General features: G+C 40.8%; 1 protein-coding gene across 2 annotated transcripts; it reads left to right on the top strand.

The window, feature by feature from the left end:
* The first annotated feature begins 8,234 nt into the window (after nucleotides 1–8,234).
* neurod6b (neuronal differentiation 6b) lies at nucleotides 8,235–11,214 on the top strand. 2 transcript variants are annotated; one of them, XM_069157707.1, is made up of 2 exons: nucleotides 8,235–8,378; nucleotides 8,797–11,214. In XM_069157707.1, exons 1-2 carry the CDS (start codon nucleotides 8,372–8,374, stop codon nucleotides 9,804–9,806), a joined length of 1,017 nt encoding a protein of 338 aa, XP_069013808.1. In that variant the 5' UTR covers nucleotides 8,235–8,371; the 3' UTR covers nucleotides 9,807–11,214. The 2 variants fall into 2 exon arrangements, with proteins under 2 accessions (XP_069013808.1, XP_069013809.1); XM_069157708.1 differs by having other exon boundaries at nucleotides 8,236–8,395.
* The last annotated feature ends 8,148 nt before the right edge of the window (nucleotides 11,215–19,362 follow it).

Raw genomic sequence — 19,362 nt, 5'->3', positions numbered from 1 at the left:
TCTTTTTTGCTGCATTACGTGGAGTTTTCATAAATATATGGTCACTTTTAAGGTCATACATATAAGGACATCGTACCTGCTTGTTGTGTTTTCTTAAAAATATTGTTTGGAGATATGTTTATTCATTTGTTTGCAATGATAAGAAGACCAATACCTCTTTCATGTCTGTCCGATAATTCAATGATCTATGAAACTTTCAGACTTTAAGCAGAAGAGAAGGAAACAGGTAGTCTTGTTTTGACGAAAGTTTGAAAAGTCACCAAAAAACATCCCTAAAGCTCATAAATGGACATGTCAAACTGTATTTGTTTAGTTCGTACAAAAATGGAAAAGCAAGGAGGCCAATTCGTGGTTTTAAAAGGAGTTCCGTAGAGTTGTATATTTTGACGAACGACAGTCACTCTGTTTGCCAGGCACTTGTGACAATGAAAGCACTCTGAGAAGTGACTGCTCCAGGCTGTTGTTTACCAAATAATAATCACAGCATGTCACTCTCTGTGAAACCGCAAATTGATGTTTTTACATTTCGGTCTATGAAACAAACGTGAGACATGTTAATAAGGCGACAATAGACCGATTTTACCACCTCCATAATCTGAATGAAACCAGTCCAGTGACACAGTGGGGTTACCAACACAAAGGTCATGTGAGAGAAAGGACTCTCCAGAGTTGTAAAACCATGTCTCACAGGAGTAGAAGCCACTGTGAAGTATTTAAGTGTCTGAGAAGCTTTCAACTTTGCAGATCCGTTAATAGAACTGGATTGTCTGGTTCATAATTCATGTCAAAACAGTTATTTATGGCACGAGCGTGGTATCCAATCCTTATATTTTACAGTGTTACAAGGAGGTGGACCCAAACACAAGACACTGAGGCAAGCACTCCAAGCAAAAGGGAGTTTTAGTGTAAACTGCAGGCTAACAAAGAACCCAAAACTCAATGAGCGAACAAAAACCAGGAAGAGGCAAAAGTCATCCACAAGGAAAACTAACTAGAAACAAAACATTTGGAAAGTTCTGAGCTCATTGTGAAGAACACAGACAATCTGGCAACTTAAAAGGGGAGAGGCAGAACTAAATCCACAAAGCGCTGTTGGGCGAATGAGACACAGGTGAGCGCAAGAACTGGCAGAAGAAAAAACAAAGGCAGGAAGTGAAACACACAAACACAAGAGTGATTTCAAAGTAAAACAAGAAACCCAACGAACTAAAAAGCAAAACCACGACTCTAATTATTGTTGTTGTTTGGTTGAAAATGAATAAACATATTTCCCAAAATGTTTCTTTTATCATTGAATTAGATCTTCTTCAAGAAAAGTTACACAACCAAAGCAATGGCTCCTCTCAACCTCCAAAGTTATAAGTAAAAGCTACCAGGCAAAAGCAGCTTGTTGTGTGTGACTGATGACACTGGCAGCAGTGGCATCATCTGTGTCAACAGTACTATGGCAAGAAAAGCACACGTTCGTGCCGATGACATGAAACTTCAACAGAAATCCTGCTGCGAGCCAAAAACTGTTCATGCTATACTTTTACGTAAGCTTCGTCCAGAATGAGAAGCGGATTCAAACACAGTGAGGCGACAGGGAGCTGATGACAGACAGCTGATGAGGGAACTCTGAACTCAACTTCACTCAACGTTACAGAACAAAAGAAAGGAGGTAACGCACATCACAAGAAAAAAAAGAGAAAAAAATTAAAAAAGGAAGATACCTCAGAGGAGCTGATTGGGTTACGGACAGTTAAAGGCTAATGAGTAAAAAGTGAAGGAATGGGAAGAGGGGGAACGAAATCATATCAACACCAAGAGTGTCGATTAGGTGAGAAAACGACATCACAGCCCTGTCAATCCATCCAGCACTGAAAGAAAAAAAATCCTGAGCTGCTATGAAAAATGTGTAAAATTCAGGAGAATCAAAAGCAAGTCAAAAACGCTAAAAAGCTGATATCGTGAGCTTTTTGTCTCCGGTTTTAGGTTCTTCATCGCAGAGTAAAACGTGAAAATGCCTCTCCTGCTGGCTGCTTTAAGAGTCTCTGAGAAATAATGCGAAATCTTGTGTTTCTTTCTTTTGACATATGCCGTTTAGTTCTTTTAGGCTACTGCTGTCACACAACTCCTCTGTTTTACAGTGCAGCAAAGAGAGTTTACCATCCATTTCATTAAAATACTTATACAAAAGTAAAGATGTGACTCTTACTTAAATTTGATATCTGACACATTTTTATTTATCTTATCACTTTCTGCGTATGGAAGTGTCGCATTCTACCACAACAGATTGTCGCTGCCACTTTGAACGCGTGTGAACAGATTGTGCTTTGAAAAAGAAACGGACGCCTCCAGCAACATTTCACGTCTGCATCCCGTCTCTGCCTGAAAACGGGACTAACATCTTTACATTATACATTTTCAAAAACATATCCATTATTCATATCCCCATATTTTAATACTATTACCACTTCTATGCCACCCACCTCAATACCTGTGTGTTTGTTATCAAAGGAGCAGTGACAGTCGGAGTTGCTTTGCATGTGAAGAAATGAGATTAAGAAAGTAGAGCAATGGTGGACCCCTCACGCAAAGTTAAATTAGATCTGTGAGGCGATTATGTTGCCGTAAAACATGGATCTAAACACAACGCTGGAGAAACTTCCCTTTTACCGCTCACGGGAGTGTTTGTGTTGATAGAGAACAGCAACAAAGACAAACACACACACACACACACACACACACACACACACACACACACACACACACACACACACACACACACACACACACATACAGAAACACACAATGCCCCACCTGTGTGGGTGGGAGGTGTGGCCACTCAGCAGCTGAGTGGGGCAGCATATGGACTTTCTAATTGGGTAGAACAGCACAGCTGGAGGACACCAGTCCGGGAACTGGCCTCTGGTAATCAGTCCCACAATCCTAAGCCCTCCTCTGCACATCCGCCGGACTGCGTGTGAGCCTTCGGTGGGAGGGTGGGTGGTGTCAGATCTCACTGCTGAAACCAGCAAGAAACTTGACCACTAAGAGGGTTTCACAACAGGTTTTCCCTTTTGACTCATTTGGGAAGCACGACTGTGGCAGCTGACAATATGGACCTCAATTCTACCCACTGCTTATGGCCAGAATTAGAAAAATGTTTCCACTGGTGGAAAAATTATTCACTTCATTTACAAAAAAAAAATCAAAAATAGCAAAACCACACAATAAAAATACATAATTAATAAACATGAAAATGTTACCTCAAAAACATAATGAGCATGTCAAAAGTAAAAGAACTCGTGTCTGTCACTGTGAGGTTACGATATTATTGGATCGTTATTAGTCCAGTTGAACGTTGTACATGGTAAACCTCCATTTTAACTGCTTGATTTTCTATTGGAAAGTTTAATATGTTACAAGGACTATTGGACTATTGCTTATCAATTAATACACCTGGAACAGCACTTATTTCCAATCAAAGACTGATTGCTCCATAATTAATCAATAAATCCTATCAATCTTTGTAGTTTCCACAAATTTGTGCAGAGAAACGGCCAAAATTGACTCTCTGATGTTTTCAAGGTTTCAGTTCTCCAAACAGGTGAGAAAGGACATAAAAACGTTCCACCTCAAACAACACACAGATGTTTTTAAATCGATAAAAGGTCACTTCAAGTTAACCGTAAAAAACGGTTACCTTAGTTGAAAATGTGTTTTTAATTTGGATGTATGTCCTTTCATGCTGTGTGTGATAAAATATATATATATGTATATATTGGGGTTTTTTTCAGTTTGTTTTTTCAACTGTCTTCTAGAAACTACATTTATATCCTAGTAACGGAAAATATAGTCAGAGACAAACATAATGCCTCCTGTATTTGTATGGAATTTATTGATGTTATGAAGAAATGTTTTTAACTAACGTATCTGCACAAGCTGGAAAGTGTTCTCACTGCATGTATCTGCAAATCATTCACTGACAAAGTAATCAGTTCGTTTTCTCTACAATATATGGTCACAGTATCGCAGGATTTAGTTTTTCACATTAATGCTTTGGCACTGAAATCACTACAGTTTGGGAAAGATATTAAGTCTTAGTTACATTTTTTTTTTTAAATTTCAGTGACAATGAAACGTGTTTATTTTTATTTTTTTTTTAACTTTAAACTGAAATTTGCTCCTTCGAACTAAACCAAAGACATTTGTTGCCAAAACGTGACCACATGCTGATTTCAGGATGCAAAATGTATGTATTTGATAAAACCTAATTTGTGGTTCATGCATGTCAAAGTTGTTATCTGTTTGGAGTTCATTACTATAAGACAATTTTGTTCTGCCTTCTTTGAAATAAGATTTTAAAGTTGTATGTTTTTAATGAAGCACAAAAGGGGGAAAAAGACTATATACACTTGAGGTATTATAAGAGAGCAACATTTGTGGAAGCATTTTTTTGGGGGGGAATTACTGAAATGACAATAAATCTGCCAACAACTGGTTTGTGGTGTGAGAACAAGAATTTGAGATAATTATCAACAGCAACGGAAGTGTTCATCTACGTATCAACAAGTACTCAAAATAAATGACTTGCACTTACTTGTATGTGGCGCTGCATAAACACATCCTCATTTCCACTTAGTGTTTTGAATTTTGTTAATTGTACATGCAGCTCTGTGTAAGGCGATGCAATATAAACAGGGGGAGTTGTTAGTTCATTGAGGAACTGAAAATTTACATTACAGGGCTCATTACAGTCGGTGTCAGAATTAAAAACACTTCGCTTTGTAGCTGCTTCTTGGGGTTGGGCTTAAGGAGTTACCTCTAAGATGTAACTCTGGATTTGTGTTATGGACAGGATCGTGTTGTATTATCACACCATTATCATCTTCTCCACCACTTCACCTTGCACTCATCATCCTGACACAAATTCCCTCTAACTGCTGACATCAATTGAGAAATGCTTCCAACTCAGCATGCGATGTGCGGCGCCTTCATTTGCAGCTCTGCACCGCGCGCCGTGCCTATAAAAGCTGATAATGTGATAATTAAAAGAGCTGACAGGCAAGAACTGTCAGCGAGACACTCGGATTCACTAACCTCTGCTATTTGTTATACCTCTCAAATTACAATGCTAGAAGTATAACACGTTCAATAACAACTGCAACAATTGACTCCGTTAGAACTGTCGTGGAAGAAGAGAGGAAAAGTTGAGAAGTCTTGGCAGAGGACAGTTTGATAAAAATCTGTCCCTAAAACATTACAGTATCAGAATCCGACCCGAAAGGAGGATTTCTAGCAGACAAAAGATCACTGCCATGTCTCTCTCTCTCCTTCTCTCTCAACCACACCATGATTTATTACCTGAAAAGACAAGAGAACTAATTAGTGGAGTAATTAATTAATATAAATTTGCATATTTGCATTTGCAATTAGTGCAGTCAACTGATTAGTCTGAGATGGGGAGTTTGACTCTTCAGATGCTGGTGTGTGTGTGTGTTGTGTGTGTGTGTGTGTGTGTGTGTGTGTGTGTGTGTGTGTGTGTGTGTGTGTGTGTGTGTGTGTGTGTGTGTGTGTGTGTGTGTGTGCTGGACCAGAACGATCAGCAGACCAGCTGATGCATTTTTTGGGGGGAAGGCAGTGATGAAGGGACTGTGTGTGTGTGTGTGTGTGTGTGTGTGTGTGTGTGTGTGTGTGTGTGTGTGTGTGTGTGTGTGTGTGTGTGTGTGTGTGAGCGATTTTTTTTTTTCTTATTATTTTCCTCAGTCCATATGTGTATTTCGGACGTGTCCGTGTACAGTATGCGTTTGTCCGCATGCACACTTGCCTGTATTGGTGTGAACACATGCTTGGTGCGCTGTCTCACGCACATTAGGTTAAGTGTTTGCACGTTCACCACTGTGTGGACATGCTGTCATTGTCCGTGTAGAAACTGCTACCTGTGTGGTCTCTCGTGCTCTGAACTCTGAAGGTGTAATGAGCTCGCTGCGGCTCCCATACTGCTGATCGATGTCTTGTAATGTCCAATACAGAGAGATTGATAAGTTGCTTTAATTGATTCTCCTTGCAACAAGGTCATTCACAGGCATTCGCTTGCGTGTGCACTTGTGTGTGTGTTCCACATAACTGAGGAGTGCATATACCCATATCGAGTGCCAGCTGTGCCCCACTGTGGATTTGGCAGCGTGCCACTGGGCCTTTTCCACTGGGTGTGCTTAATGTCTATGGTACTGAGGTACCAACACTGTGCACGCCCCTCTGTTATGCTCACACCATCCTCTGCATGGAAGGTGTCTACTGGAATTTCTTATAGAGCTGCAAGGATTAATCGATTAATCAAGTATCGATTGGGTGAAAATTTAATTTAGATGGTTGCAGCTCCTTCAACGTGAGGATTCACTGGTTTTATATTTCTCTCTAAACTTCATGTCTTTGGGATTTGAACGTTTTATTGGACAAAACAAGACATTTGATCTCATCAACAAAGATTTGAGAAAAAGTGATGAGCTGTTTTCCTCTATTCTCTGACATTTTATTGACCAAACTATCAGTTGATGGTCTACAAAATGAATAAAAATAGTGTTATCAACATTATCTCCATTGTATTAGATCAGCTGCAGAGATCTCACAGTTAACCATCTAAAAAAAATAAAGCAAAAGCAAAACTATATGCATGGCTAGATACCAGTTAAGGTAAGTGGGAGATCTGATTTGTGTTTCTTTTGTCCTTGACTTGAACGTTTTACAGCTTTATTTTGTTGTTATCATGAATCTGTACCAGTATACAAAAGTTGCTACAGTGAAGTAGAAAGTTAGATTTTTTTTCTTCTTAAATGAAAATAATTAATGTAACCTCTGCAACAAACGTACATTAAGAAATGTGCCTTCCTGTTCTATATGTTGCTGTAACATGCAAATGTCAAAAAGTTTGGGCATGAAGTCAGTACTTCGTAAATGTCCTTTTCCAAACATGACAGTTGAGCAGCAGGCTTCCTTCTATAAAACACACGAAAAATCCCATCAACTTTCATCTTCAGTTCAGAGTGATTTTACTTCTTCATTGTTTTGGGTTCACTTTCACCCAACCACTGCATGAATCGCAAAATCAACCAGTTTCTATTAAAACCTAACATGTCCTCCTATAATTAAGAAATGATGTCCTCCTATAATTACATTTTTTAGTCATTCTCCTTGAGAGGACAGTTAAATATGAAGAGTATTTAACCTTTCCCTTTGCCACAAACTGTTTGCAGAAGTCTTTCACGGACAAAGAAATGCATGGTGTTATGATGTTGTTTCGGGTCACTAAGACCTAAAAGAGGTCAAACTCCCTGTTTGACTTTTAACAAACCTAAACACCTAAAAACTGAAATCCAAATGGACGGTTGTTTGGGATTTTGGACAGGCAATGCACATTAAATATTGACTACAACCTGAAGCCCAGATGTAGAGCATCTATTGTTATTTCGACATTACGCAGCGAACAGAAGTAATGTGTCATTTTCTGAAATCCATTAAAGTGTGTTTATGAGCAATTCTCATAAAACTTGTGAAATTCATTACACTTTAGAATTTAAAAAATTGTTAGGTGTGTTTCTTTGAGCCGTTTAAGCTGAAGCTGGATCCCAAACAGAACATTAGGGAAGACAAATACAGAATATGAACAGATTATATATAGATCATATGCAGAGTATATAATCTATACATACAGAGTGTCTATATATACAGAGTATATAATCTGTATAACTGGCGCAAATATGCAAGCCATTTATTTTCTTGCAACTTTTTGCCTGTACTGCATTTATAATTAGTCTAATTAATTAGACATTTGGGTAAGGTATTTGCACAAGATGTAAATTAATACAATTCAGAGTTATTGGGACTGAGATTTATTGATTGAGATTTATTAGGGTTTATCTATCCATCTATCTATCTATAGAGAATACCTGCAAACTCCCTCACATCTCTCCTTTATTCCGGACAAAAAGACATGGATTTATCTTTCTTACACGAGGAGATGCAGGTATTAGTAGTTATCCCTCTCCGGTCTGTGTTTCTGACGGTAAACGCGGGCCTCCCGGTGCCCATTACCGGAGCTGCCAGATGATCGGTACGGAATGGAGGTCCCATGGGACACTGAACACGTGGTCTAGGCTGCCACAAGACGTCAGCGGCAGATGGCATGGGTACCCGCTGTTGGCATGAGTGTCATTTCTCAAAGAGCGAGGGAAGGGGAAGAGAGAGAGAAGGAGAGAGAGAGGGGAAGGAAGAGCAGATCCCAGCGAGATAGAGAAAAGAAGGTGCGCAGGTTGGAGCTCTTTCTAGTAATCTAGTGGTTTGCAAGCGAAGACGCTGCAGCGCAGATTCAGAGGGGATATTTGGGAACATGCAAGGTACACGCTGACCAGAGGTTGGTATTATTTTACTAATGCATTTGTTGACTATTGTTAAGCTTGTATTCCTTCTTCTACATTGTCAAAATGTGTAGACAGATTTTTATTAAAAAAAAAAAAAAAAAAAAAAATTTTTTTTTTTTTGCACTTTAAGACCTAAAACCAAAAATGACGTCTATCATGTTTTATCGCCAAAAATGATGTAACAAAAGGTTTAAACGTGATTGTTTTTCACAATAAGTCCAAATACAATGAAGTTGAGTGCCTTTGAAAAGGTAGCAAGCTATGACACTGGCCCTGCTTGCCAATTTGTTACTCTTCCTCTTGGGAGGATTCATTCACAAGGTAATTAACTGACAACCTTCAAAAGACGTCGGTGTTGTACTTTGTCCTTATAGTTTTCTCTTTGATTTCATAGGAAGTATGTTGACACTGCCATTCGAGGAACCTCATATGATGTGTGAACCGCGGTTTGGTGCAAGTTATTCCCGTGAAAGCTTACCTGAGAGCCTGGAGCAGGAGCGACAGCACAACCCAGACAGGTCCAACTCAGACATGAGGGAGGCCGAGGACGACATCTCCGACAGAGAGGAGGACGAGAGAGAGGACGACCAGGATGAGAACGGCCTTCCTAAAAAGCGAGGCCCCCGGAAAAAGAAGGCCGGCAAGGAGCAGATGGACAGGTCCAAAGTACGGCGCCATGAAGCCAACGCCCGAGAGCGCAGCCGGATGCACGGCTTGAACGATGCGCTGGAGAGCCTGCGCAAAGTTGTGCCGTGCTACTCCAAAACTCAGAAACTATCCAAGATTGAGACGCTCAGACTGGCTAAAAATTACATCTGGGCCCTGTCAGAGACTCTGAGCGCAGGGAAAAGACCGGACCTCCTCGCCTTCGTACAGACTTTGTGCAAAGGATTATCTCAGCCCACGACCAACTTGGTGGCTGGCTGTTTGCAGCTGAACGCGAGAAACTTCCTCACAGACCAAAACGGGGAGGTCATGTTTCCTGGCAGATCGCCCTACAATGCCATGTACTCGTACCCCGGCTCAGACCTGAACACGCCCCCCGGTCACAGTGGCAGCAGCTTGGACAACAGCGCCAAGCCGTTCCGACACTACAGCTACAGCGGCGCGTACGAGCCCTACTACGACAACCCGTCCCCGGAGAGCGGGAGCCCACATTTCGACGGCCAGCTGAGCCCGCCGATGAACTTTAACGGGATTTTCTCCCTAAAACACGACGATCCGCCAGACTACGGGAAAAGCAGCCACTATGGCATGCGCTACTGCAGCGCGCCAGGGCGCACGGCTCTTGCGCACAACACCATGTACCGAGTGTCCCCAGAGGCCCGTTTCCCCTATGATCTGCACGTCCGCAGCCAGTCCTTCCAAGCACAAGGGGAAGTTAATGGCTCTTTCCACAATTAATCAATCAGCTGGACAAAGTTCACGTTTCAGAAGCGATGCAATTTGCCCCCACAGATGTCGCGAGTGGAACGAAATGGACTCAGACACGCTGATGCACCATTTAAAAGAGTAATTTTGTGTTTTTAAGTCTTTTTTTTAAAGATGATAAAAAGCCAGCAGTTTAGATGAGATGGATGCACTTGTTCCAGGTTATCGTTCCACTAAATTTGTGTCGACACGAGACAGAAAATGACACCACATGAATGTTCTTGCTTTGTAAAACAAAACAAAAAAAAGAAAAAAGAAAAGAAAAGAAGAAGATCTCACTATGAAGACAGATCTTCTGAGCCGTTGAAAGTAAATTAAGATTCAATGGCTCGGTGCCACATATTTGTTTCTAATCAGCTCAGATGTAAAATAATTCGTTGGAGATGCAGCAAAGTCTTTGCAGTTACAGTACATTATTTACATGTGTTTGTTGAAGGCAGTACTGCACATGTTGGTAATATAAGGTTCAGATAAAGCAGATACACTATAGTGCACAATTCATTCGATTTTCTGGCTATTTATAAGGTTCACTAGAGTCATCATTTTTGTGGAGATATAAAATCACCTAAATGAAATAATCCGGGAAGAAGAAACTAAATAGTTCCACTACATCAGGGAAGTTTGCTGAGACACGATTGGAGTTCAGAGATTCTGTCAGCAATAAAAGGTCAATTGAGCTATGCATGGCAGCCCAATGCAATCTTATATTATCGTATTAAAAACGACATATATTCCCTCTCTTAGTCCAAGATCTAATTGAACTGATGACAATTACAGGAAAATAATCATTTTTAAAAGAAAACCAGTTTGGAGACGAGCATGTTTAGGAGACCTGATGATGATGTCATCTGAATTGGTCCTATAAATACAGGAAGTTGTGGGGAAAACAAACTGTCAAAATTAAATGCATTCGTATTTGGAGTAAATAGTGTGGTAACGAGGTGAATGTAAATTATTATTGTATTTATTTATTTATTTAAGCTTATTTAATATAAGTCCGTCGATTTGAATGAGAATAATATATTATAGAAAAAAAATATTGTAAAAATCCAACAGTGTTAACTTTTATGTGAATTTCCACACATTTAAAGTTTGTTTCTGTTGCATTGATGTATATTTCACCACAGCTGAAAGTGGAGCACTAGAAGGAAAAAACAGTTATGTCAGGTGAACAAAAATGTTTCAATGAATCCGAACAACATGCCTTAAAAAAAGAGAGATGACGACCATCAATATGCAACGAAATGGAAGTTTTGGACAGTTTGGTGTGAACTTTTTACACTTCCTTGTTCCTGCTGAGGAGCAACTGTGATGCACTTCATGTATTTCTGCACAATGTTGGTGACTGTGCTCATAAACTCTGTTGATTTTGTAACTTTAACCGAATGATGAATGATTATTGGATGATCTTTCTAAATCATTTCTGCATTTACTTATCTGACACACACACACACACACACGCACGCACGCACACACGCACGCACGCACGCACCCACACCTGAAAACTCGTTATGGATCGAAATATTCGTGAAGTAATGTGTTAATGTTTTGTGATGTGTTTTGTCGCAATAAAATGAAGAGGCTGTGAGAGGCTTTATGTTGGAGCCCAGCTTCTCAGCTTTCTGTAAAAATGATCGACAGCAGACGACAATTAAGAAAAATATATATATAAATGGTTAGAAAAATAAATCAAGATAAAAAAAAACGCCTCGGGCGTAATTTCATTTATTTATTTATTTGTTTTAGAAATTGAATCGTGTAGCAACCTTTGAGGTTGTGGTACAGGCCTGTAGCAGAGAGTAGAAGCAGCAGAAGACGCTACTGCTGGACATAAATCTTACCACAATATGTACAAAAAAAAAAAAAAAATGACGCATTTAAGTCCAGACGTCCGTATCATTTTCTACAACCAATCACACTGTCATTTTAAATTTAACAGCTGACGTTGAACCACGAGGCTGTCAAACATGACGCAGAGTTTTTAAATTCTTTATCTAAAACAGGGTTTGTCGATATAATTTCATTTCATTTCGGCTGATCAGATGGTTGATTCGTGTCAGAAATGCCCACGAGGTGTTGGAAGTCAGCCACAGAGCAGGCAGCCAGTTGATCCTCCCAGTTTGGACGAAAGTGGAACCGATAATCCCCGGAGACGCACGCTGCTGTTGTAAAAGAAAGGCGAGCTATTCTCAAACATATATATATATATTTTAAAATATAAAATCGTTATTTACCTGCTTTCAAGCTCTTTTTATGATTGTAAATATCTGTGATGCGATTTAATGGAGGCTGAACTCACCTATTCCGTTTTAATTTTGGGGATTTTTAAATTTCACTAACTGGAGAGAATTTTGCTGAATAACCTGACCTATGCAGATCAATTAATTAAAATTTGTGGAGAAATCATTTAGCGTTAAAATTGTTCTAATAAATGAAGAAGATGCTGGGTTATTATTTATCTTGGTGAAGTGCAGCAAACCAGTGTTTTCTTTTGTGTCACTGTCCAAAATGTTGTTTACCCTTTACTGCATTAATCACCAAGATCTACCAACAGCAGCTAAATTTGCAATTTTTTTTTATTGAGACTCGTTGCACAAGGACATCATTTTATGATGACACACGCACACACGCACACGCACACACACACACACACACACACACACACACACACACACACAAACACACATACACACACACACACACACTCACTCACAAGCCATATTTCTATTGCATATATGAAGCCAAAAGACAGACCTAACCCTGCCGGTTAATCTTAAAGATAGAATACCAGTCACTAAAGCTGACACTGGTGTCACTACTGGACAAAAACAAAATTATTCAACAGCAACACCTTCTAAATCTCCAAGACCACGGAAAACATGACCAGCCATCTCTATGAAAGTTTATGAGCTTGCAGATAGATGATGGGTATCAGAAACATGTTTGTGAACTGAGATTAAGGAAAGACCAGCCAAGTCTCACTGAAGACAGGAACGTTCAACAATTACAAACTCATGTATGACACTATCTAGTTTTAATACTTGCATCATCTCAGCAAACTATTTCTTGCATCTGCTCAAGCAGCAGCCCGTTGTCAGTTTTCAAAATACTTCATGATTCAACTTCTCAGAAGTTCAACTAATAAGTGTGAAAAATAACAGTTGGGTCTCCTACATTTACAGAGAAAGTGATGTCAGCACCTTCAACATTATTACAATCATTGTCATGATTGTTGCTTTACATTTACAGATGAAAATCAGATTCTCTGCAAATATATAAAGCAAATTATAGCTATATAGCTGATAAATGCCTAATTCAATCATGCAAAATGAAACGGATATAGTAACGAAAAAAAGAAATAAGTAGCACCAAAGTAGCCTAGATGTTGGGAGCTTGTCAAAAAGGAGGAATGTGTCAGTTTTTACCTGCACAAATTTTTCCTATGGCGATTTAGATCATGAAATAAATGACAAAACAAAAACCAAAATCTGGCACGCTCAGCTGATCTAAGAAATCACAAATTCAACTTATTCCACTTTGAAAAAAGGAGAAATATTGTATTGTTTTTTTCCTAAAGGAAAGAAGGGCTTGTTTTCCTGCCTTCATCTCCTCATCATCCTTCTCTTCAGGGGTTACTGGAGGTCCCTTTGGGGCCCTCAAACCACCCCATAGCCCCCCATTGCGCTGCGCCACCAGGCCTTATGTGTCCCATCCACTGAGACTCCCACCATGTCAATCTAACTAGCTCGACCAGGCTGCCTGTGTGAATATATGTATGCCGCATCCGTGTGTTCGCGCAGGTTTAAATCCCTCTCGGGGCTTCACATAGAGGCTGGTGAGGAGGGGTGGAGGGAGGAGGGGTGTTTCACGCCCACGGGGGTTCACGGGGCGGCGTGCTGCAGTTTAGCACGGGGTCAAACGTGTACACGCACCCCTACATTCATGCAGCTCATTAAGCTCTGTGGAGAGAGCGAGCGAGAGAAAGAAGTAAAAAGTGAGAGAGAGAGGGAGCATATGGCCCGGCTCTGTGTGGGAGGTGAAGGACAGCAATGGGGGGAGGGAGGGGGGGGGGTGTATATATTGTGCGGAGGTACATTTTCAATCTGAGACGTGGTGTCATAATTAGTGTTTCTATAGGGATGAGTTGCAGAAATGACAACCATCCTCCCTGAAGTTGAGAAAAGTTTGACAGACAAACACAAATTCATCTTTATATATATTTTACTTTGTGATATATTATGGTAATTTATTGTAATCAGGAGCGTTTTCCTGCAATGTCTGAATATCTGAGCACCAGTCAAGAAAAATGAAAATAATGTTCCCCGCCACGTCGGCAAGCATCCTGAAATTTTGTGCCATTCCCAAGCCCCAGATGGTGTGGGATGGGAAACGTTCCCCCATTAAATTCCTAATAATCATTTCTCCTGCGGAATCGGGGGTGGTGGCAGCGGGGATGGAGGAGGGCTGGGTGCGAGTGTGTGTGGTTGTGTGTGTGTGTGTTGGACGAGGGGGGGGTGGCGGGATGAGAAGTGAGGATTGGGTTGGTGGGTGAGGGGAGTAGAGGGATTTGGTGTTTTAATTAGACAGATTTAAGGAGCTGAACCCCCCCCCCCTCTCAAAGAGTGTGTGTGTGTGTGTGTGTGTGTGTGTGTGTGTGTGTGTGTGTGTGTGTGTGTGTGTGTGTGTGTGAGTGAGTGTGAGCGAGAGAGACACTCAGATCCATTTGTGCTTGTATTCTGTGCATGTGGTTGCACATGTGAAAGAAATTACACATGAGGAGAGACGCATGTGTGCGTGGATGTGCGTGTGTGCGCGCGCGCGCGTGTGTGTGTGTGTGTGTGTGTGTGTGTGTGTGTGCGTGTGCGCGCGCTGCAGGTCACGGCAGGGCTGATGCTGCAGCAGAGGAGGCCTGACACTCCAGTACTACGGGCCAGGATCTCATTAACGTGTCAGATTGGTGGATCAGTCTCTCTGGCAGCCGGCCCGGCCTCTCACAGGAAGTACTTTCTCTCTATCTGTGAACTTGGCACTGAAAAAGGTTAGGCAGGGTGGGAGGGAGGGAGATGTGGGGGATATATTGGCCTGGAGGAGAGAGGAGAGGAGAGACAGAGGCATTAATTATAGTATTTGGTCAGATTGGATAAATATTGGGTGAAGGATTGTGGTTTAAGAGCCGCTTTTATCCGTCGGGGAGTGGAACCGCATGAGTTATGAGTAGTAGCGCTGATGATCTCCGCGGAGCAAGAGTGGCAGACCGACGCCGGCAGTTGCACTATTTTGGAGGTGGAGATATGCTAAGCATGTGACAGGAGCATCTGTCACTACATCACCTTTGTGCTTTGTGCTCTTTGTCTAGGGGTACTCTGGCTGGGCGTGTGTCAAGTGTGTGTGTGTGTGTGTGTGTGTGTGTGTGTGTGTGTGTGTGTGTGTGTGTGTGTGTGTGTGTGTGTGTGTGTGTGTGTGTGCGGCTACAATACGACAGAGTGTAGGATGGGTTTCGGAGCAGGTGGGAAACATACAGGGGTGTGATCCTCTGACACCCCAGCAACACCCTATTTCAGGGTAGACACAGAGAGACGGGTGCTACTGGGTGAAGTGGTTTCGATTGCCTCGACTGTGAATGTGAGCATCTGGTGGGCACGACTACAGCGTGATCCGAGATGGAGGGATAAACCAGATAAATTCACGCATAAATGGGCATACAGGCGGCTAATAATAAACATGGATATGTGTGTGTGTGCCCATATATATATATCAAATCTAGCTGTCTTTCTTAACTCTAATGTCGTATCCGTTAAAACTTTTGCACTCCCTGAAAAGAAAACCATGATTCTCAAAACAACATGTGTTTCTCCCAAATTCTTTTGTGGCTTCTTTCACATGACAAAAAAAAAAAAAAAAAAATCATAAATGTATTTTTTTTTTTTAATTTTTTTTTTTAAAGATAATCAAGTAAAGTATTGAGTTGAATCTAGAGGAAAAAAAATTCAGCAGGATGCTCGCCGTTTTAAAACTTGCATGCAAAATACAGCAGCCAACTGTTACACGCAATCAAACATCAATGTTTCATAATAATCTGGTTCTGCCATAAAAAAAAACACTCTTAACTGCTTAAATGTTAGCGAATAAATCTCACATTTCACAAGCAGCTGATCATACGTTGTCAGATTTAACCGAACTGGTAGAGAGCACACACTGTGGCTGAGAGGTTATGACAATGTTTTCTTTCTTTGTTTTAAATTCTCCTTTCAAGGGTAATTTAAAGTGTCATCTACAGTCAAATAAAAGAAGATTACTACATAGAACTATATCAAAAAATGTATTTGTAAAGAAGGCACACGTTCCTGTTTTCTAAATTAAGAACTGGTATCTCTGGCAACTGATGCAGGTCAGCTCCAGAGGCCTTTCTAAAGAGCAGTGTTTGGGAGATATCTATAATCTTGACGTTGTTGAGGATGAATTTCATATGGAAGAAAGCAGTTTTGTTTTTTGGGGTCTGTATGTTGAATTGGCTCTTGAGTGAGGAGACTTATCGTTTGGGAAAGATTAATAGAAAACGCGAGGCAACCTAACAGACAACACTGCACATTTCTTTCAGGAAGAGGACACTCAAATAAACGAATCAGTCAATAGCTTACAGACACAGCTCCCATTCTGTCATTTCAAACACATTTACACAACATGCTGAGTTTTACACTGGCACTGCTCGCTGAGAAAGTGAATCGGGCCGACGTCGGCGAGGGAGAGCAGGCTGCTCAAACAGAGGGGGAGATGTGAAAGTTTGCTGCATGTGATTTGTGTGGTCGAAGCGAGAGGCGGATCAGTTTGTTTGAATGGATGGTCATAATTTCTAAATACTTCCTTATCAACATGAATTTGTTGTATTGAGATGTGTTTTTTTTTTTTTTCCGTACTTTTGTGTTTTCCGTGTGCCACTGTGTTACAATGATCATATGTGCGTGCTGAAAATAGAGGAGACACCGAAGAGGTGAACATCGACAGTGAGACGCCTGTGAAGACACAATGCTGAAGCTGGTGTTTATATGAAATAGTTTTTTCAACATTATTTTAGGGAGATGAAGCTGTCTCTCTAAACTGTTAGTGAGTCGGCGACGGTGCTTTGCTGGACAAATAAAATGTTGCACTACTCAGTATGAAAACTGTAAATTCAGAATCTTAAAGAACACACTGAATTTAAAAGGATTGGATAATTAGAAAACTCAATTATTGCTCTATTTATTGGTAATGATACAATTTGAAAGCTCTTCTTGTTATTGCTGAAGAAAAAAAAGATAATATTCCAGCTGCTTTTACAGCCTACTGAAATGTTGTAAATATAAACAGAGATAGATAATAGAGATAGAGCGATAGATAGATAGATAGATAGATAGATAGATAGATAGATAGATAGATAGATAGATAGATAGATAGATAGATAGATAGATAGATAGATAGATAGATAGATAGATAGATAGATAGATAGATAGATAGATAATGGGGGTGATGTTACACCACCATCTCCCACATTCCCATTTGGAAATGAGAAATCACGAACATTAAACATGTAAGAACAAGTAGGAACTTTCTCGGCTCATCTAGACTAATTATATAGCGCTTTGTGAAGAGTCATTAGGTACATAATTAACTATCTATTAGTATGGAGAAAGAATCCATTCATAATATCTACACTAAAAGGACTTACTGCTCTTTGTTAACTCATAACGTATTGTTTCATAATCACTCCTCCTCGTGATTAATACGAATCTTGATCGACCATCAAATATCACTTGTGTAGATCATTTCAGACGAGGTAAGGACTACGCCGACACCTTTCACTGTATGCAGTGAATGCAAAATGAGTCCAAAAAAAGTCTCATTCTGAAGTAGTTCCCTTCCCTGAACATTCCCTGAATGTATTTGTAAAATAAAATTTGGTACACATGCATCAGCTGGCAAAGAGCATCAACAAACAACAATGTGTATCGGCGAAATCCAATTAAATCGTTTCAAATGAATGAGAACACTCTTATGCATTTTACATCGTAACACATGCAGATGCACAATGGGAGAGGGGGGGTTGGAGGGGGTGTTGTGGAGGTTATGACCATAAAAAATATCCCAACCTATCAGGAGACTCATCTTATCAATGTATGATCTCGCTGCTGTGGAATATCTTTGAGTTTCTTTTTAGTATTCTAGTCCATTCTGCGCCATCACCAATCTGTCCCATACTGCCTTTCAAGCATTTCCTGTGGGACTCATGCTGTGTTCGCAAGGCCTCTCTCTCTCTCTCTCTCTCTCTCTCTCTCTCTCTCTCTCTCTCTCAGACACACACACACACACACACACACACACACGCGCGCGCGCGCACACGCACATACGGTGGTGACTGCAGAGGGAAGTGAGCTGTCTGCGGAGGGTTGGATTCTTGGTGCCGGTCCAAAAATGTGTCACTCGGGACACGCATGGCCTGCTGGAGGCAGGAATTCTGTCGCTAATGGGCCCCGCAGCCGTCGGCACCACCTGGGGATATGGGAGACGGGATGGATGGATGGGGGAGGACTGAGGAGGTTGGGAGGGAGAGGAGAGGAGAGAAGAGGAGAGGAGAGCGAGTGTATGCGGCACAATGTGTTGGTAACAAACAGGAGGACGTGATATTGAGAGAATTCTATCTATCTATCCGTGTCTATCTATCTATCTATCTATCTATCTATCTATCTATCGATCTGTGTCTATCTATCTATCTATCTATCTATCTATCTATCTATCTATCTATCTATCTATCTATCTATCTATCTATCTATCTATCTATCTATCTATCTATCTATCTATCTATCTATCTATCTATCATTTATAACACTTTATTGTTCGGTCAGCTATAAAACCAGCCTGTATATAAAAAATGTTTTCCCAATCTGCAGCAATAAAAAGAAAAGCTTCCTAATTGTATTAGACATCAACCAAGTTGTTCGCCTTCAGTATGTTCTTTGAACTTGTGGAATTAATGTATTTAGAAGGAAAAGTCAACATTTTTTCCCTGCCATGAAAGGCAGCTTATAAAAAATGTGAAGGCATAAACAGGCAGGGCAGGTGTTGACGATGCAAATGAAACGGATGACAGATGGTGAGCCTCGCGATTGCTCGCTGTGCAGATAATGGATGGAGGTAATCAAATTCCTCTGAGGCTTTGGGACTTTCTTCAGAACTTTCCCATCAATTGCACCATCAAACGGCACCATCGTCAAATATAGGCCCCCGCTACCTCAAAAGAAAGGTTACAAACAAGTTACACGATTTTATTTTATGATATTTACTTGGGCAACTTTCGAGTCGAAAGTGGAAAATAGACTTTTCTGTTGATGTTTGCGGAGACCACAGGCAGAAAGACAGAAGATCCACCCGCAAGGTAGATCCTCATCTCTCAACGGCAAACGCTGGGGTCGTTTTATCTTCATCCATGTGGTAAAACGGGAGTGTGTGTGTGTGTGTGTGTGTGTGTGTGTGTGTGCATGTGTGCATGTGTGCGGTC

The sequence above is a fragment of the Embiotoca jacksoni genome, unplaced genomic scaffold (assembly GCF_022577435.1).
Source record: "Embiotoca jacksoni isolate LCO1_2020_lvr unplaced genomic scaffold, fEmbJac1.0.p SCAF_22, whole genome shotgun sequence".
In the NCBI taxonomy this organism is placed as follows: domain Eukaryota; kingdom Metazoa; phylum Chordata; class Actinopteri; family Embiotocidae; genus Embiotoca; species Embiotoca jacksoni.
The sequence above is the reverse complement of the archived record's forward strand: the minus strand, read 5'-3'. Positions and strand labels throughout refer to the sequence as shown.